This window comes from Phytophthora parasitica (assembly GCF_000247585.1).
Source record: "Phytophthora parasitica INRA-310 unplaced genomic scaffold supercont2.38, whole genome shotgun sequence".
Classification (NCBI taxonomy): domain Eukaryota; phylum Oomycota; class Peronosporomycetes; order Peronosporales; family Peronosporaceae; genus Phytophthora; species Phytophthora nicotianae.
The window spans coordinates 266224-278567 of NW_008649024.1; the positions used below are offsets into that span (position 1 = coordinate 266224).

General features: G+C 47.1%; 4 protein-coding genes across 7 annotated transcripts; 1 reads left to right on the forward strand and 3 right to left on the reverse strand.

Annotated features, from left to right (window-relative positions):
- The first annotated feature begins 4245 nt into the window (after positions 1 to 4245).
- On the forward strand, positions 4246 to 6378 carry PPTG_13187 (hypothetical protein). 4 transcript variants are annotated; one of them, XM_008910626.1, is made up of 4 exons: positions 4246 to 4578; positions 4675 to 5853; positions 5927 to 6001; positions 6077 to 6378. In XM_008910626.1, exons 1-4 carry the CDS (start codon positions 4337 to 4339, stop codon positions 6168 to 6170), a joined length of 1590 nt encoding a protein of 529 aa, XP_008908874.1. In that variant the 5' UTR covers positions 4246 to 4336; the 3' UTR covers positions 6171 to 6378. The 4 variants fall into 4 exon arrangements, with proteins under 4 accessions (XP_008908874.1, XP_008908876.1, XP_008908875.1 ...); XM_008910628.1 differs by having other exon boundaries at positions 4246 to 5853; XM_008910627.1 differs by having other exon boundaries at positions 5927 to 6378.
- A 2950-nt stretch (positions 6379 to 9328) lies between these two features.
- PPTG_13188 (hypothetical protein) lies at positions 9329 to 10323 on the reverse strand (the record flags this gene model as incomplete). The annotated part of the gene is made up of 4 exons (XM_008910630.1): positions 9329 to 9655; positions 9713 to 9871; positions 9942 to 10043; positions 10132 to 10323. 4 exons carry the CDS (start codon positions 10321 to 10323, stop codon positions 9329 to 9331), a joined length of 780 nt encoding a protein of 259 aa, XP_008908878.1.
- A 72-nt stretch (positions 10324 to 10395) lies between these two features.
- PPTG_13189 (hypothetical protein) lies at positions 10396 to 10587 on the reverse strand (the record flags this gene model as incomplete). Its single annotated transcript, XM_008910631.1, has 1 exon — positions 10396 to 10587. The coding sequence occupies one exon, from the start codon at positions 10585 to 10587 to the stop codon at positions 10396 to 10398; it is 192 nt and encodes a 63-aa protein (XP_008908879.1).
- Positions 10588 to 11177: 590 nt separating this feature from the next.
- PPTG_13190 (hypothetical protein) lies at positions 11178 to 11744 on the reverse strand (the record flags this gene model as incomplete). Its single annotated transcript, XM_008910632.1, has 1 exon — positions 11178 to 11744. One exon carries the CDS (start codon positions 11742 to 11744, stop codon positions 11178 to 11180), a length of 567 nt encoding a protein of 188 aa, XP_008908880.1.
- Between the last annotated feature and the right edge of the window lie 600 nt (positions 11745 to 12344).

The window sequence follows — 12344 nt, forward strand, 5'->3', positions numbered from 1 at the left end:
TAGGCAACAGAAATCATGCTTCGGTGGGCGAATGGTATACAATAGCGGGGTACAGGAAATGCTGCTGCCGATCGGACGGGTGCATTTGAAATTAAGATTGTGTTGTCAAGCCTGATAACAGCGGGTGCACAAGGCAATATTCACCAAGGGAATATGCATTTCTAGCACTCCGTTGTCTCGTGCATACCTAGCACCGGCAAATGAAGCGGATGTCGAGCTGTGATCGCCTGTTCTGAATTTTGGTCTAAACAAATAATCCGACCTAAATCCAGGTCATGTCTGCATACTTCCCAAGAAATAATCGTTCAGAATCCATCAAATTTTGCAAGGGTATACAATTCAGCATTGCTTTTTAATATTGAGCAGTGCTAGCCAGTAGGCTGTCGGTCAACAGGTCAATGATAGTTTCACTTTGTCCATACATCGCAAGGCTTTGTAGTACCGTCTCAACGGAGTAGTATGTAAAACATCTCCTGGTGACAAGCGTATGAATAACGAGAAGCTATCAGAAAAAAATAAAACACAATACTTTCACTACATTACTAAACACTTAGTAAGAACCGTTTTCTGAACCTGCCACAGATATTATCTGCGGCAGGATCATAAACTAAACAAATGTTACCTGCGTCGTCGCCCTTTCGTTTAAGTTTGTGTTATTGTGTGGAATGTTGCGCGAAAAGTACAACTGAGCTTTTATCCGCCTGAAATCATGTCTGTGGTCCCAACCAAGTATCTAAGTGTAATTTCGCTTCAAATTCTTTGACAGTTAATCAATTTATTTAATGTGCTAATTTTAGCGTCGAAAAGCGATTCTCTCGGTTGCCTTTTCAAGAAGAGAAAATCCGGGCTAGTTTTGGCGTAGTTAGTACGTGACTGATCCATAAAGATGACTATAAGTGGACACAATGCTATCAGGCCCTGTTAAAATTAAGAACAGGCTGAACCTTCCACTTCGCTAACAGCAGGGGAATGCCACCGGTTTGAGCAACTTTGCGCGCAGAACGGGGCTTCGTGGTGAATAGGTAGGTTCATGGGCGGCTTCTTCATATTATCTACTGCATTCATAAAGAAGAACTTATACTCATTCGAAGTGCCTTCTAGACCCACTCAGGGAGTTGCCTCTTTTTTTTTAATGCACCCACTCAGAATTCCGCCTGCTCTGAAATACCGTATAGTACTTCTTCCTTCCGACACCCTATACAGGGCTAAAACTGCCCATCATATTATAGCCTGTCCAATAACAACATTTAGCCGATTGGTTTCTCTATTGTGATAGGCTGAGTTTTGGTTGTCAGATATAAGTAGTTGTCGGATGAAAGAAGTATTATACGGTAAGCATTTTTTCCTGTGCTAATCAATTAAACGATTTTATTTTGGTACCACGGTTTCGAGATGTACTATCCAAGCTATCGAAGGCAGCCTCGCTACTGCTGTGCTGCAGCTACGAAACAGGCGCAGCAGACGCGACGGCAAAGGAGCCCCAAGGCATTGAAAGATTAGATAATAATTTGTTTTGCAAAATTTCAGAGCTTGGGCGCTACTTCGTTTTCGTAAATAGGTTTGTGTGGTTTGCAACGTAAAGTTCGTTGCTCACATCCGACAAGTTGCCGCTACAAAGTGATTTTCATTTTGCTGGGAGGCAGCATTCGCCACTAAGAAGTGGCCAAATAATCCTAAAATGAACAAGTAAACCTGTTAATTATCCGTCAGCACATGAACTATAACCGTAACTATCTTAGTCAATGCAAACATTAGCTGCGATGACCTCATGTTCTATTTAGCGCCAATTATTGGTGAGCAGGAGTGTCATATGCACAGTATAAAAATTGATGATGAAAGGTAGCCTTCTATTTTGTTACTGTCAAAAATATTAATAAAAACTCTCTTGGCAATTGCTAAAAAAATGGATCAAATTGGCAATTCATTGAATGTGATCAAAATCGCCCCTCGCTGTTCCCGAACACTCATGCTGTAGGTTGCAAGGGAAGTAGTTTCTTTCCATTTGCATCATACACGGAGGAGCATTTGAGTAGAAGCCTTCTATCCCCTCGAGAGCTTCTAAGCACCAGATTGGCATGGGCCAGATTCGTTGCATGAAACTCCTGGATGAGCCTGACAAAACGGTGTATTTACTATTAGTTATGCTATTAGGGAGTTTAAGAGACGTCATGTATTTGCTTTTTGTTGTATATTTTGCATTTTTGTAGGCACAGTTCGAACTTAACAAGCACCGTGATACTGCACTGGCGATTTTCTAGCTACAGAACCGGATGAAAATGTAGCCGCGTTTTTCTAAGAAGTTTATCCTATAACAATACCAAGTAGGTGAACAGTAAGTTTACACAATCCGTCACAAGCTGTATTAGTTTAGGGAGGTTGATATGTATAAAACATCACACACCGTTCGTAATCCTTGTGCTCCTGAAAATGATATCCCCCAATAAGCGATGCATAAGTACTTCGGATTAAACCGTTGCTTGTATTGAGATCAACGTGAAATTCAATAGGCACGCTAATGATTCCGCACATCAACTTTCTACCGACTCGAAGCAACCTGCAACTGACGACAATACACCATGTGGCAAACGACGGAGATGCTTCTTTTCTGTTGAGTTGGTGTTGATACGTGAAGAAGTACTACGTTGCATTTGCAGAATAAACAAACAGTTGATTTTATAAGAGAAACACGATAAATCCATTGTGTTTTGCGTTTCCAACGTCCAGGCTGGATCGACGCCTAGACTTTTGCTTCCTCGCACTTCTGCTCGAGTGTAAAAAATGATCTCCTAGCTCTTTCAGGATGATGTTGCTCCATAAAGTTCGCCCCACCTCGAATTACTTCCCAGTATTTCCTTGCACGTGGATCTCGCCCTGCCACCATCGAATCGTACCACTCAGTTCATGCCATCGTTGCTACGTATCACCGCCTACCTCTTGATGTACCCGCTGCGACATACATACATCACGTCCATATGCCCTTCCAACATGATCCAGTAATCGGATTGTTCTCGAACAAAACACCACCACTATAGTAGCGACAATATTTGCTTCACGATGATTCTATCGACTACAAGTCGGCAACACTCCATGCAAATGCAAACTGGCGGAAAGGTTTGTTAGGTTTACTTGGTACTCGCATACGAATCATTATTGACGTTCAGTCAGGAAAAACAAGCCAGTGCAGGACATTCGGAAAAAAGAGCGTGCCGTTCAAATTGTCACTGTTGTTCGGTACTGTTAAAAATGATATCTCGTATCATACGATCATTAACTTAAAAAGTCGCACTATCATTTGTACCAAACTAAAACTTGAAAATTGATTTCTCGACATAAATAAATCTAAAGAAGCTTAATGGATGCAGCTGCTACAACTTGCCACCTACTCGAGAACTGTAAATTAATCTTGACGCTACCTCGCTCTCAATGAGGCAACGTAGGAAATGCTGGAAGTGTATGTGCAAGTGTATTACGGAACAGACATTACGATGTAGTACAAATCTCGGTTGATATTCATCGAAAATGGCCAAAACAGGCTTATGATACAGCCACCACATCATACATGTTTTACATGCTCATAGCGATGGCCACGTGAATCGCTTTACCACTTGAATCAAAACCAGATAAGCCCTTGTTGTGGATATCCTTCATAATTTTCTCGAAGTCCGCTCATCTCGTTCTATGAGAGTGTACACTTTGGGTACGCGAATGACTACTATACCACAAGCGCGCGCTGCACAAGGCAGCTCGTTCCGAGAAAGTGATCAACAAAGTTTAGTCCAGTACCATTTCTTATCAGAATGCTTTCGTAGTCGTCGACACAGTCCTGCCGTCTTGTTGGTAAAATGTTGATATACGTGCGCCATCTCAACATTATTTCCGTGTAAAGATCGAGAAGCATAACAGTTCTTGCCGATCGTAAAGAATCCTCCACGTGGCAATAGCCGCCGAAGTATGGTTTGCCAACAACATCCAATCGAATTGTGCTCTTCTCGTTGATTCACAGACATCTTGAAACTAAAAAAAACAAACTTTTTCTTCTTCGCTGCGCTAAAAAATGAAACTAAGTTCTTGAGTTCTACCAAGTTTATTATCGTGCAGCACTCTTTTTCGTTGCTTTCCAGTTCCTTCCCCATCCCAATCGGTGGTCTGGAGGGCTCGCCTCTCCTTTTTAACCCCAAGCCTGGGGTGTAATCGTACTTAACTGAATCTCCTGGAAACTAAGAAAAACCTAAAAAAGCGACGATAGCCCCCCTCTGTACCGGCCTCACTCCCAGATTCACCGTCACAGAGCGACTTGTCCAGCATTATTTTGCCGAAAAAACAGCCTAAACAAATAATGATGGCGCTATCCGAGCGGCCGACCCGAAAGGCCAAAAGGACTGACGTGGACTATGCCGTTTTATCCTCGGGTCAACAAATCCCCGATTATTCGGACGAGAACGACGACTCGGACGATGAGAGCTACGGCAGCAACTACAAGAAGAAGCGGCGCAAACAAGGCGCCGAGTGCTTTATCTGCCACCGGCCGCCCAGAACCTACAAAAAGACCATGCTACAATGTGACAGCTGTTCCAGGATGTAGGGCATCAACTCTTATGTTGCAACCAAAAAAAACTTGTAGGAAAACGCACTAAACACAATTATTATAATGTGCTTTCATCTATTGGATAACAGGTACCACCAGGCTTGTGGCAAGCCCTTCCAGTCGACCTCCATTCTAGGCAACACGAGCTGCTACGAGTGTCTTCAAGAAGCCAAGGTGGACTCGTTGAGTGCTCTGCCTCGCAAGACACTGGACTCCATCGCCGACTTTGTCAAGGTGCTCAAGAAGGCCAAGAAGGTCGTCGTCATTGCTGGAGCAGGTATCAGTGTGTCCTGTGGTATTCCAGACTTCCGCTCCAAGGACGGAATCTACGCCATGGCACGCAACATGGACGTTGTCTTACCGGAACCAGAGTGTCTGTTCCAGATCGACTACTTCCGAGACGACCCGGCCCCATTCTTTGAGGTGGTGCGCAATGCCTTCGCCAATTCGCCCAAGCCGTCGCCGACGCACTGGTTCTTGAAATTATTGCAGGACAAGAAGAAATTGCTGCGTGTCTACACGCAAAATATTGACGGACTGGAGGAAGCTGCAGGTGTGACGCGGTGCATTCCGTGTCACGGAAGTTTTGCCTATTCGGCCTGTATGCGCTGCAAGAAACGCGTGCCGACGAGCACGTTGATGCCAGTTATTCAAGCAGGAATTATCCCGTCGTGTTCAGAGCCAAACTGCCGCGGTGTGTTGAAGCCAGAGATCACATTTTTTGGCGAGATTCTGGACGATAAAGTGAGTACGATGATCACAAAGGACCGTCTACAGGCAGATCTGCTTCTCGTTATGGGCACGTCGCTTAAAGTTGCGCCTGTCATGGAGATTCCAGGCTATTTGCCATCGCACATTCCGCAGGTTGTGATCAACAAGACGGCGTTGAAGAAAAAGAAATTAAAATCGAAGAAACTCTCGACGGGTGGAACAATGAGCCGAGTCAGTGGTAAACGAGGTGGGAAGAAGGACGAAGACGAGGAAGAGGAGTTCGATATGTCGCTCTTGGGCGACTGTGACGACATTATCCGCTACATTTGTGCCCAAGCTGGCTGGGATCTGGACCCGAACGCGATTGAAGCAGCTAAGAACAAGCCACTCATGCACAGCAGCCAGGTAATATCGCATCAGGATTCAACTGGCAAGCAAATCTACTGCTTTGGAGAGTGCCAGTGCAAGAACAAATTGGCTGCTGGTATGAACGACGACGATGACGAGGAAGAGGAGCAGAAGCAGCAGGAGGAAGAGATTGAGGAGGATATCGTGTGGTGCGTTGGCTGTACTGTATATTCTTTGATTTATTTTATTGTCTAACGACTCGCTAATTGGCGTATATTATAGTAATCGTTGCGAACGCCAGATTGATACAGAAGCACAGCCTGGATCCGGATGCAAGACTGTCCATTACCGTTGCGAGTACGTCTTTTTTGAATTTGTTAGTATTGTCCAGCGCAGATGAATCTGATTAGTGTTGTCTGTTCTGATATACAGCGACTGCTTTGACTACGATCTATGTGGAGATTGCTATCCCAAGAGGAGATACAAGCACAAGGGCGGCAGACATCGTTTCACGCAGTGCTTATAGAGGGTCAGCATTCTTCTCGAAGCGAGGAACGTCTACTGATAATAGATAGTTTGAACGGCGTTCATAAGAGCTAATTAATCATGTTAATGTCGTCGATATCGCCCTCAGTGACAGACTACTTTAGGGCAACGATGAAACAATGGCTTTCTATCCGGTTTATCAAAAGTCATTGGTTAGAAGCCTTGTATGCATTGACTCGAGACGCCAGACCGCTTTGGTCTGCAGTTCGCAGGCTATATGGTACAGACGAGCCCTCGGCAGTCATAGTGCTGGGAGCCCAAATTTATTCCTGTCTATGCGTATTCCTATTCATGAATGCACCACAAAAATGATTCCGAGTAACTTTAGCTTGGAACAGTGCAAAATATACTAATGGAGACGATTGATGTTGCTCGTTACTGGCGTTTCACCCTGTTTTACTCTCACATTGCCAGTTTTGCCTCGCCACACCAAGATACTAGCCCAGCCAGTCTCCCTCACACTCACCTACACTCAACGACTGCTGTACAAACGCTAGCACCATACTCACGTCCTATAATAATTTGTCCCAAACAGTGCTAGATTCATGGGCTCACAGAATCTACGATCTTCCTCTGGTTTCACCACAAGCATGATATGGTAGCTATTAATCCACAGAAAAGCGCTGGAGTCACCTCCGGCCTCGCATTTGATCGCAAAATTGCAGCACGCGGTGTGCCATCCTAAACTCGACAAGTTCCTTGCCAGTTGGATCTCCTGGTGTAAAGAGAAAGGTGTCATCGTCACGGAAGAGGCAATTAGACTGAATGCACAACGCTTCTCCGTGATCCTAAAGCTCGAGTCACGTCCAACATGGTCAAAGAATAGGCTTTATCGGTTGAGCATTCGGATCGGACGTGGCAGCAATAATGCTCCTGTGCAGTTATGATTGTTCCCATAGTTAATCACCCCCATAATAGGAATATTTGACTTCAAAATTTGGAATACATTTAATGAATTCCATTTTACAACTGAGGGTTGAGAGGGAATAATATCTTGGGTTTGTATGCAACTGGTCAAACTTATTTATTGCTGTTGAGGGAGTATTCCAAATCAAGGATTACTACCGAGGGGATCGTCTGTACTGAGCAGTCAAGATGGAAATACGTCGAGTAGCCTCCATGGACTTTCTACTCCTATATGGGCAAACGCAACGACCATTTAGCCAATCATTCATAGCTATCTCGTGCGTACTTACATCGTGAAGTTGCTGACAGACTATTTTGTCTTGAGTAGCGTATGCAAACAAAGCTAAAATGTGATGTTGCCCGCTAGTACATGTAGTTGTAAACAGTGGTTTGTATCTGATGTAGTTACCAACTTTCCAGAATGTATAGATAAATGAAATTCGTCGTGCAGAATGGACGTCTACCAAAAATGCAGTATGTACCCGCCATATCTGCACCAGATAAGGCGGATTTAAAAAAAGATATAAGCCAACTTATCGAATCTGGCGTCTACCACAAATACATTAAGACAACAATGTTTGTCCTGTTCAAACTGTCCCAGCTTGTAAAAGTTACTATGATTTTTAATGTACCCGTCATTTCAACCCGGACACTTTGAGCTGTTGAACCTTCCATTTTTTTTCCTTTCCGGCTCATTGGCCCACTAGGTGTTTTGAGGATTTCCGGTACATATGGAAGACGGCGAGGACACTACAGCTACTCTGCTGCTCTGACTGAGCAACGCTCTCGTCGACTACAAGCTGGAGGCGACCGACGTCCGCGAAGAAGTTCACCAGCTTATCATTAAAGAGGCATGGAGGATCGCTATGAGATCGCAGCACTACTTGACCGTCGAGTTCCTTGACAAACCAACCGAGTCGACCTGGATGGCACTCTATCTATCCGGCACCAACAAAAACTTCTTAAATGCAACGGGTCTGACACGGTGAGAAACAATTCTCTTTTTCTTGACGTTATCGAAGATGCTGACGTTAAACCAATAGTGCTGAGCTCATTCTCTCGCCTGCTTCACCGTGTTTCGCACTTCTACGACATCCTTCATCCGTCATCGCGTGGCCGTCCACGGAAGCTTCAATATCTACATCTAGTACTGGGTCTAGTCCTCTCCTATTACACCGGGTCCATGGAGAACAGCACGGTGGCTTGCTGTTCGGAGTCCCTTCCCGCACTTTATCCCGGACACTAAAAACAAAGCCGGGAAGGCTTTTGCAGAAACGTTGGTTGGGTACGGCTCAGATCATATTGCGTGGCCGTCGCCCACACAACAAGTGAATTTGACACGTCTTGTGGAGACCAGAGAACCGCTGTTGAAGCACACGTTCGGCTTCATTGATGAAAAAAAAAAAACCGTGTAAGTATTTGTGATGGCCAAGACGTTTTGGTAACGATGTTTCTAACATTTGCTGTTTAAACTTTCAGGTAAAGCAACCGTCGAACGCAGATCTCCAAAACGCCATGTATAATGGTTGGTTACATGCAGTGTTTGTCACTGGGACCATCTGCTTCTCCGCTGATGGTTGTACCATCTGGAGTCGCAATAATTGTCCAGGTTCCTGGAACGACACGAGTACCTCTCTGGGGTTCCGAGTCAAATTTCTTGATCCGAAGTTCTGTCCAGACCCACGTATGGACGTGGTCTCGGACTCTGCATTCCCCAGCTCGCCTGAGTTGACCGGCCGCATCTTGACCCCGCAAAAAAAGGTGACATCTATCGTATTTTGCCTGAGCTCCGCAGTGCGGCGCGTACGATGCACAACGCGATTGTGTCAGTTCGGTAGGCCGCGGAGTGGGACATGGGCACTATCCAGAAGATTTACAGCCGCCTAAACATCCCTCTTCTCTATGATCCCGAACTCCGCGGCCTGCGAATCAACAACATGTTTCGTCTCGTCAATTTCAGCGTGCGTACAGTCGGTATTTCTCAGATTCGCACAACCTTCAGCGGTGAAATGGATATGACAACTTAACGGGTAAGGTTGGACACTTTTGAGTGTATTATTTGAGTTGACCGAGGCTTACAAGAAATCAAACGCTACATATGAAGGAGCTTCAGTGTTGTCTGGTTGTTCCGATATTTCGTCAGAGCTCAACAATACTGCACTTGTTACCTTCGCCGAGCATTTCTCTCGTGTCAAGCAACATGGACCGGCGCAAGGATGAGAGTCTTTGAAGTTAGGGTTCCATCGTCAAGGCTCCGAAAATCATCGCCAGCTCTTGGGTGCGTGCGCGGGCGTCCTCCCTGTCACGGCAAACGTGTTCTTCTCTCTCAAGGCTTTCCTGAAGGCGACGCTCTTCCGCTTCCTTTTTCTCGGATTTACATCGCTCTTCTCGAGCGGCAAGTTCGTCGCAGCGGCGTTGTTCTTCATCGGCTCGGCGCGCCTCTGCTTTCGCCTCGTTCTCTTCACGGAGGATTAGCATCATTTGTATCATACCTCCCCCCAGGTTGGTGGAAGCGTTCTGGATCGAAGCCAACTTCTGTCGGAGAGTATCCTTTGCATTCTAGGCTCTCACGCGATTCATTTTAGCAAAGCTTGTCTCAGCGCAATCCAGATCTACGTCTTTTGAGGATCGCTTCGCTTCGAGGCTGGACCGGAATGAACGCAAGTCAGCTCCTCCAAGGCGGTTGGATGAAGATTGCAACGTGCTGGAGGTGTTTGTACCAGTCTCGTCACGGTTGCCGACTGGCTGTCCGGACTTGATCTTCACGGGCTTCGGCTTTGACGCCGGTGGATCGAGTCTTATTCGGCTTACACAGCCCAGTCGAGTGTATAGTACGCGTTGGTACCGACTGTGGAGTACTGTCCTCTGGTGCGAAGGCTTCCAGGCCGTTCACACCCACCCGAACGTCGAAGACGGTTTGCGTGTTGATACGCGCAGCCTCATCACCCTGGGGGGGGGGATCGGTTTTCGACATCGACTGCCGAAGCTTCAGTACCGGTAAAGGTGGCGAAAGACGCGCTGTTCGATGTATCGACCCCGCCAGCGACGGCATCGCCATCGCCATCGCCGCCTCGATCAGGAAAGAGTGAGCCGTCCGGCTCGTAGTCGAAGCTGAAGTCGGACTCGACGCGGCGTTCTTCTTCCTCGTCGTCCTTCTCGTGCGGGCCTTCGTCAGAACCTACGTCAGCACAGGCGTCCATCTCGACGACGTTGGCCTTCTCGTCCATGACCCTTTTCAGCTCCTTTGCTCGCTCGATATGGGGTGGAATGTAGGCTTTCCATGTCGGCTTGCAAGTACTTTAAAGAGGCTTGAACTTTCGGCGGAGGCTGTCAAAGTCCCGCTCGGCCCAGCTACGCGGACGGGTAGCGTTGAATTCGCTGGCCAAGCGTTCCCACCCGTCCTTTCCAAGCGGCAAGTACGATTCCACCAAGTCCATAAGGCGGTTTACCTCCGCCATCTTGTAGTTTGAACTGCCGTTGTTTTTGCCCATGCGGCGAGAGTTGCTGGAAGGCTTGAGGCCTTGTGAAGGAGGTTGGTCGCTGGACAGCAAAAGCAAAAATGAGAGTCCAGGCGAGTGAATCCACCATACCTCGAAGCCGCTGTCACCTTGAGCCAATAGATCTCCGCATCCAGTCAAATACAGACCTTATTTGGGTTTGGCGCTAAGGTCGAAGGCGCGAAAACCTCGCGCTTGCCGTCGCACAATAGTCAGCAGTGAATCCTTAACACGAAGTTCAAGTCGATACCGGAACAGTTGGCGCGGGGACGGACCGTTCTCGAGCAAACAGCCTCCTTTACCAAAGATATGTTACACTTCAAACATCTCTAACTTCAATACAAAAAGACGTGAAACAACCCGTTTATTGAAAATCATACAAACGAACCAAATTCATCGTAATGTCAGCCTTTGAAATCCTCGTGCTGTCCTTCAACTTGAAGCCTTCGACAACTTCACCTCGCTCGCTGACGACGTCGCAAAGGGTCGCTGCTATCCTGGAAGTCGCCGTGACGGCAACTAGCGCTCCGGCAGCGGCACGCGAACCATAAGTCATCGCTGTAGTCCGCTGTAATCTCCTGCCCTCAGCGAACTCGCTCCGTTGTGACCACAACCACCGTGGTTCGCCTTCCATTCACGATCTCGACGAACTTGGCGACCGGCTCGCATGAGTGATTTACACATCTCATGAGCCCTACCATTCGTTCCGCGTTGATGGCCACTCGGACGGGATCTTCAGGGCGCTCCAGGCGCTGCCTCATTACCAAGCAATAGCCTGTATTCCGCGGGCAGCTTTTGTTCATGCTGAGGTGTTCCAGTTCGCCAAGATACTGGCCGACCACTTCTCCCGCTTCGATGCCTTCAACCGCAGCCACTCTTAACGAAGCCGTCCGTAGATTGCGAGCCAAGTACACCTTGTTAGACTCCTGAATGCCATTGCCGCACATGCCCTCGTACGGGCAACAGTTGATGTTGCAGTGCATGTTCATGAGGGTGTTGCGGCAGCTGTCGAAACGACACGGGTCTTGGCAGTTGCACGAGCCAAATGGGGGACCGCAGGAAACACCGTTTCCATGGGGTTGTAGTGCTCTCGCAAGTGAGCAACTTTTTGGGGCCAGCACGAAGGAACGAGCATGTCCGCGGTTCGACATGATCGTAGCCTTGGGCCTGTAGGCGTAGCAATTCGACTCGTCAGCAATGCGGCTCCATAACCCCTTCGGTAAAAAAATAGAAGGGCATGGTCAAAGAAGGCTCTGCGTACGCGACGGCAGAGCGCGTGGGTCAGCATGGTCCATCGTAAGAGTCAGTAGCGGCGTCCACCCGATGTTTCTGTAGTAAATGCAGGATCCGGATCAAGTACAACAGCCTCACATAATATTCTAAAACATAAGCTTTCCGTTTTCAGCTTCATCCTAACCTACTCTGCAATGGCTCGAAAAAATCGCACGTCAAGTTGAAAAAAAAACACCTTGTCATGGATGTCATCATATAATGCCACGTCTCCTAAATCTTCTACATCTTCTATGCCAGGAACCAGTTCATTGTCTTTCATCACGTCTTCAATACCAGCGACTAAATCAGAATCATTCATGTCTTCGCGGGTAACCACGTTTAAATCATCACCACCCGTCGACACGAACAAGCTTCAAAGCTTCAATGGTCTCTACTATTGCCGTTCGAGCAGATTCCGCCGTCGTCACCATAGGTTGCGGTCGGTGGAAGTGTGTGTATGTATGGGTAGGGGGGGGGGG

Coding starts and splice junctions, on each gene's coding strand:
- PPTG_13187 (XM_008910626.1), top strand. CDS start 4,337: ATGATGGCGCTATCCGAGCGGCCGACCCGAAAGGCCAAAAGGACTGAC. Junction 5,854..5,926: donor ATTGAGGAGGATATCGTGTG/GTGCGTTGGCTG, acceptor CGTATATTATAG/TAATCGTTGCGAACGCCAGA. Junction 6,002..6,076: donor ACTGTCCATTACCGTTGCGA/GTACGTCTTTTT, acceptor TCTGATATACAG/CGACTGCTTTGACTACGATC.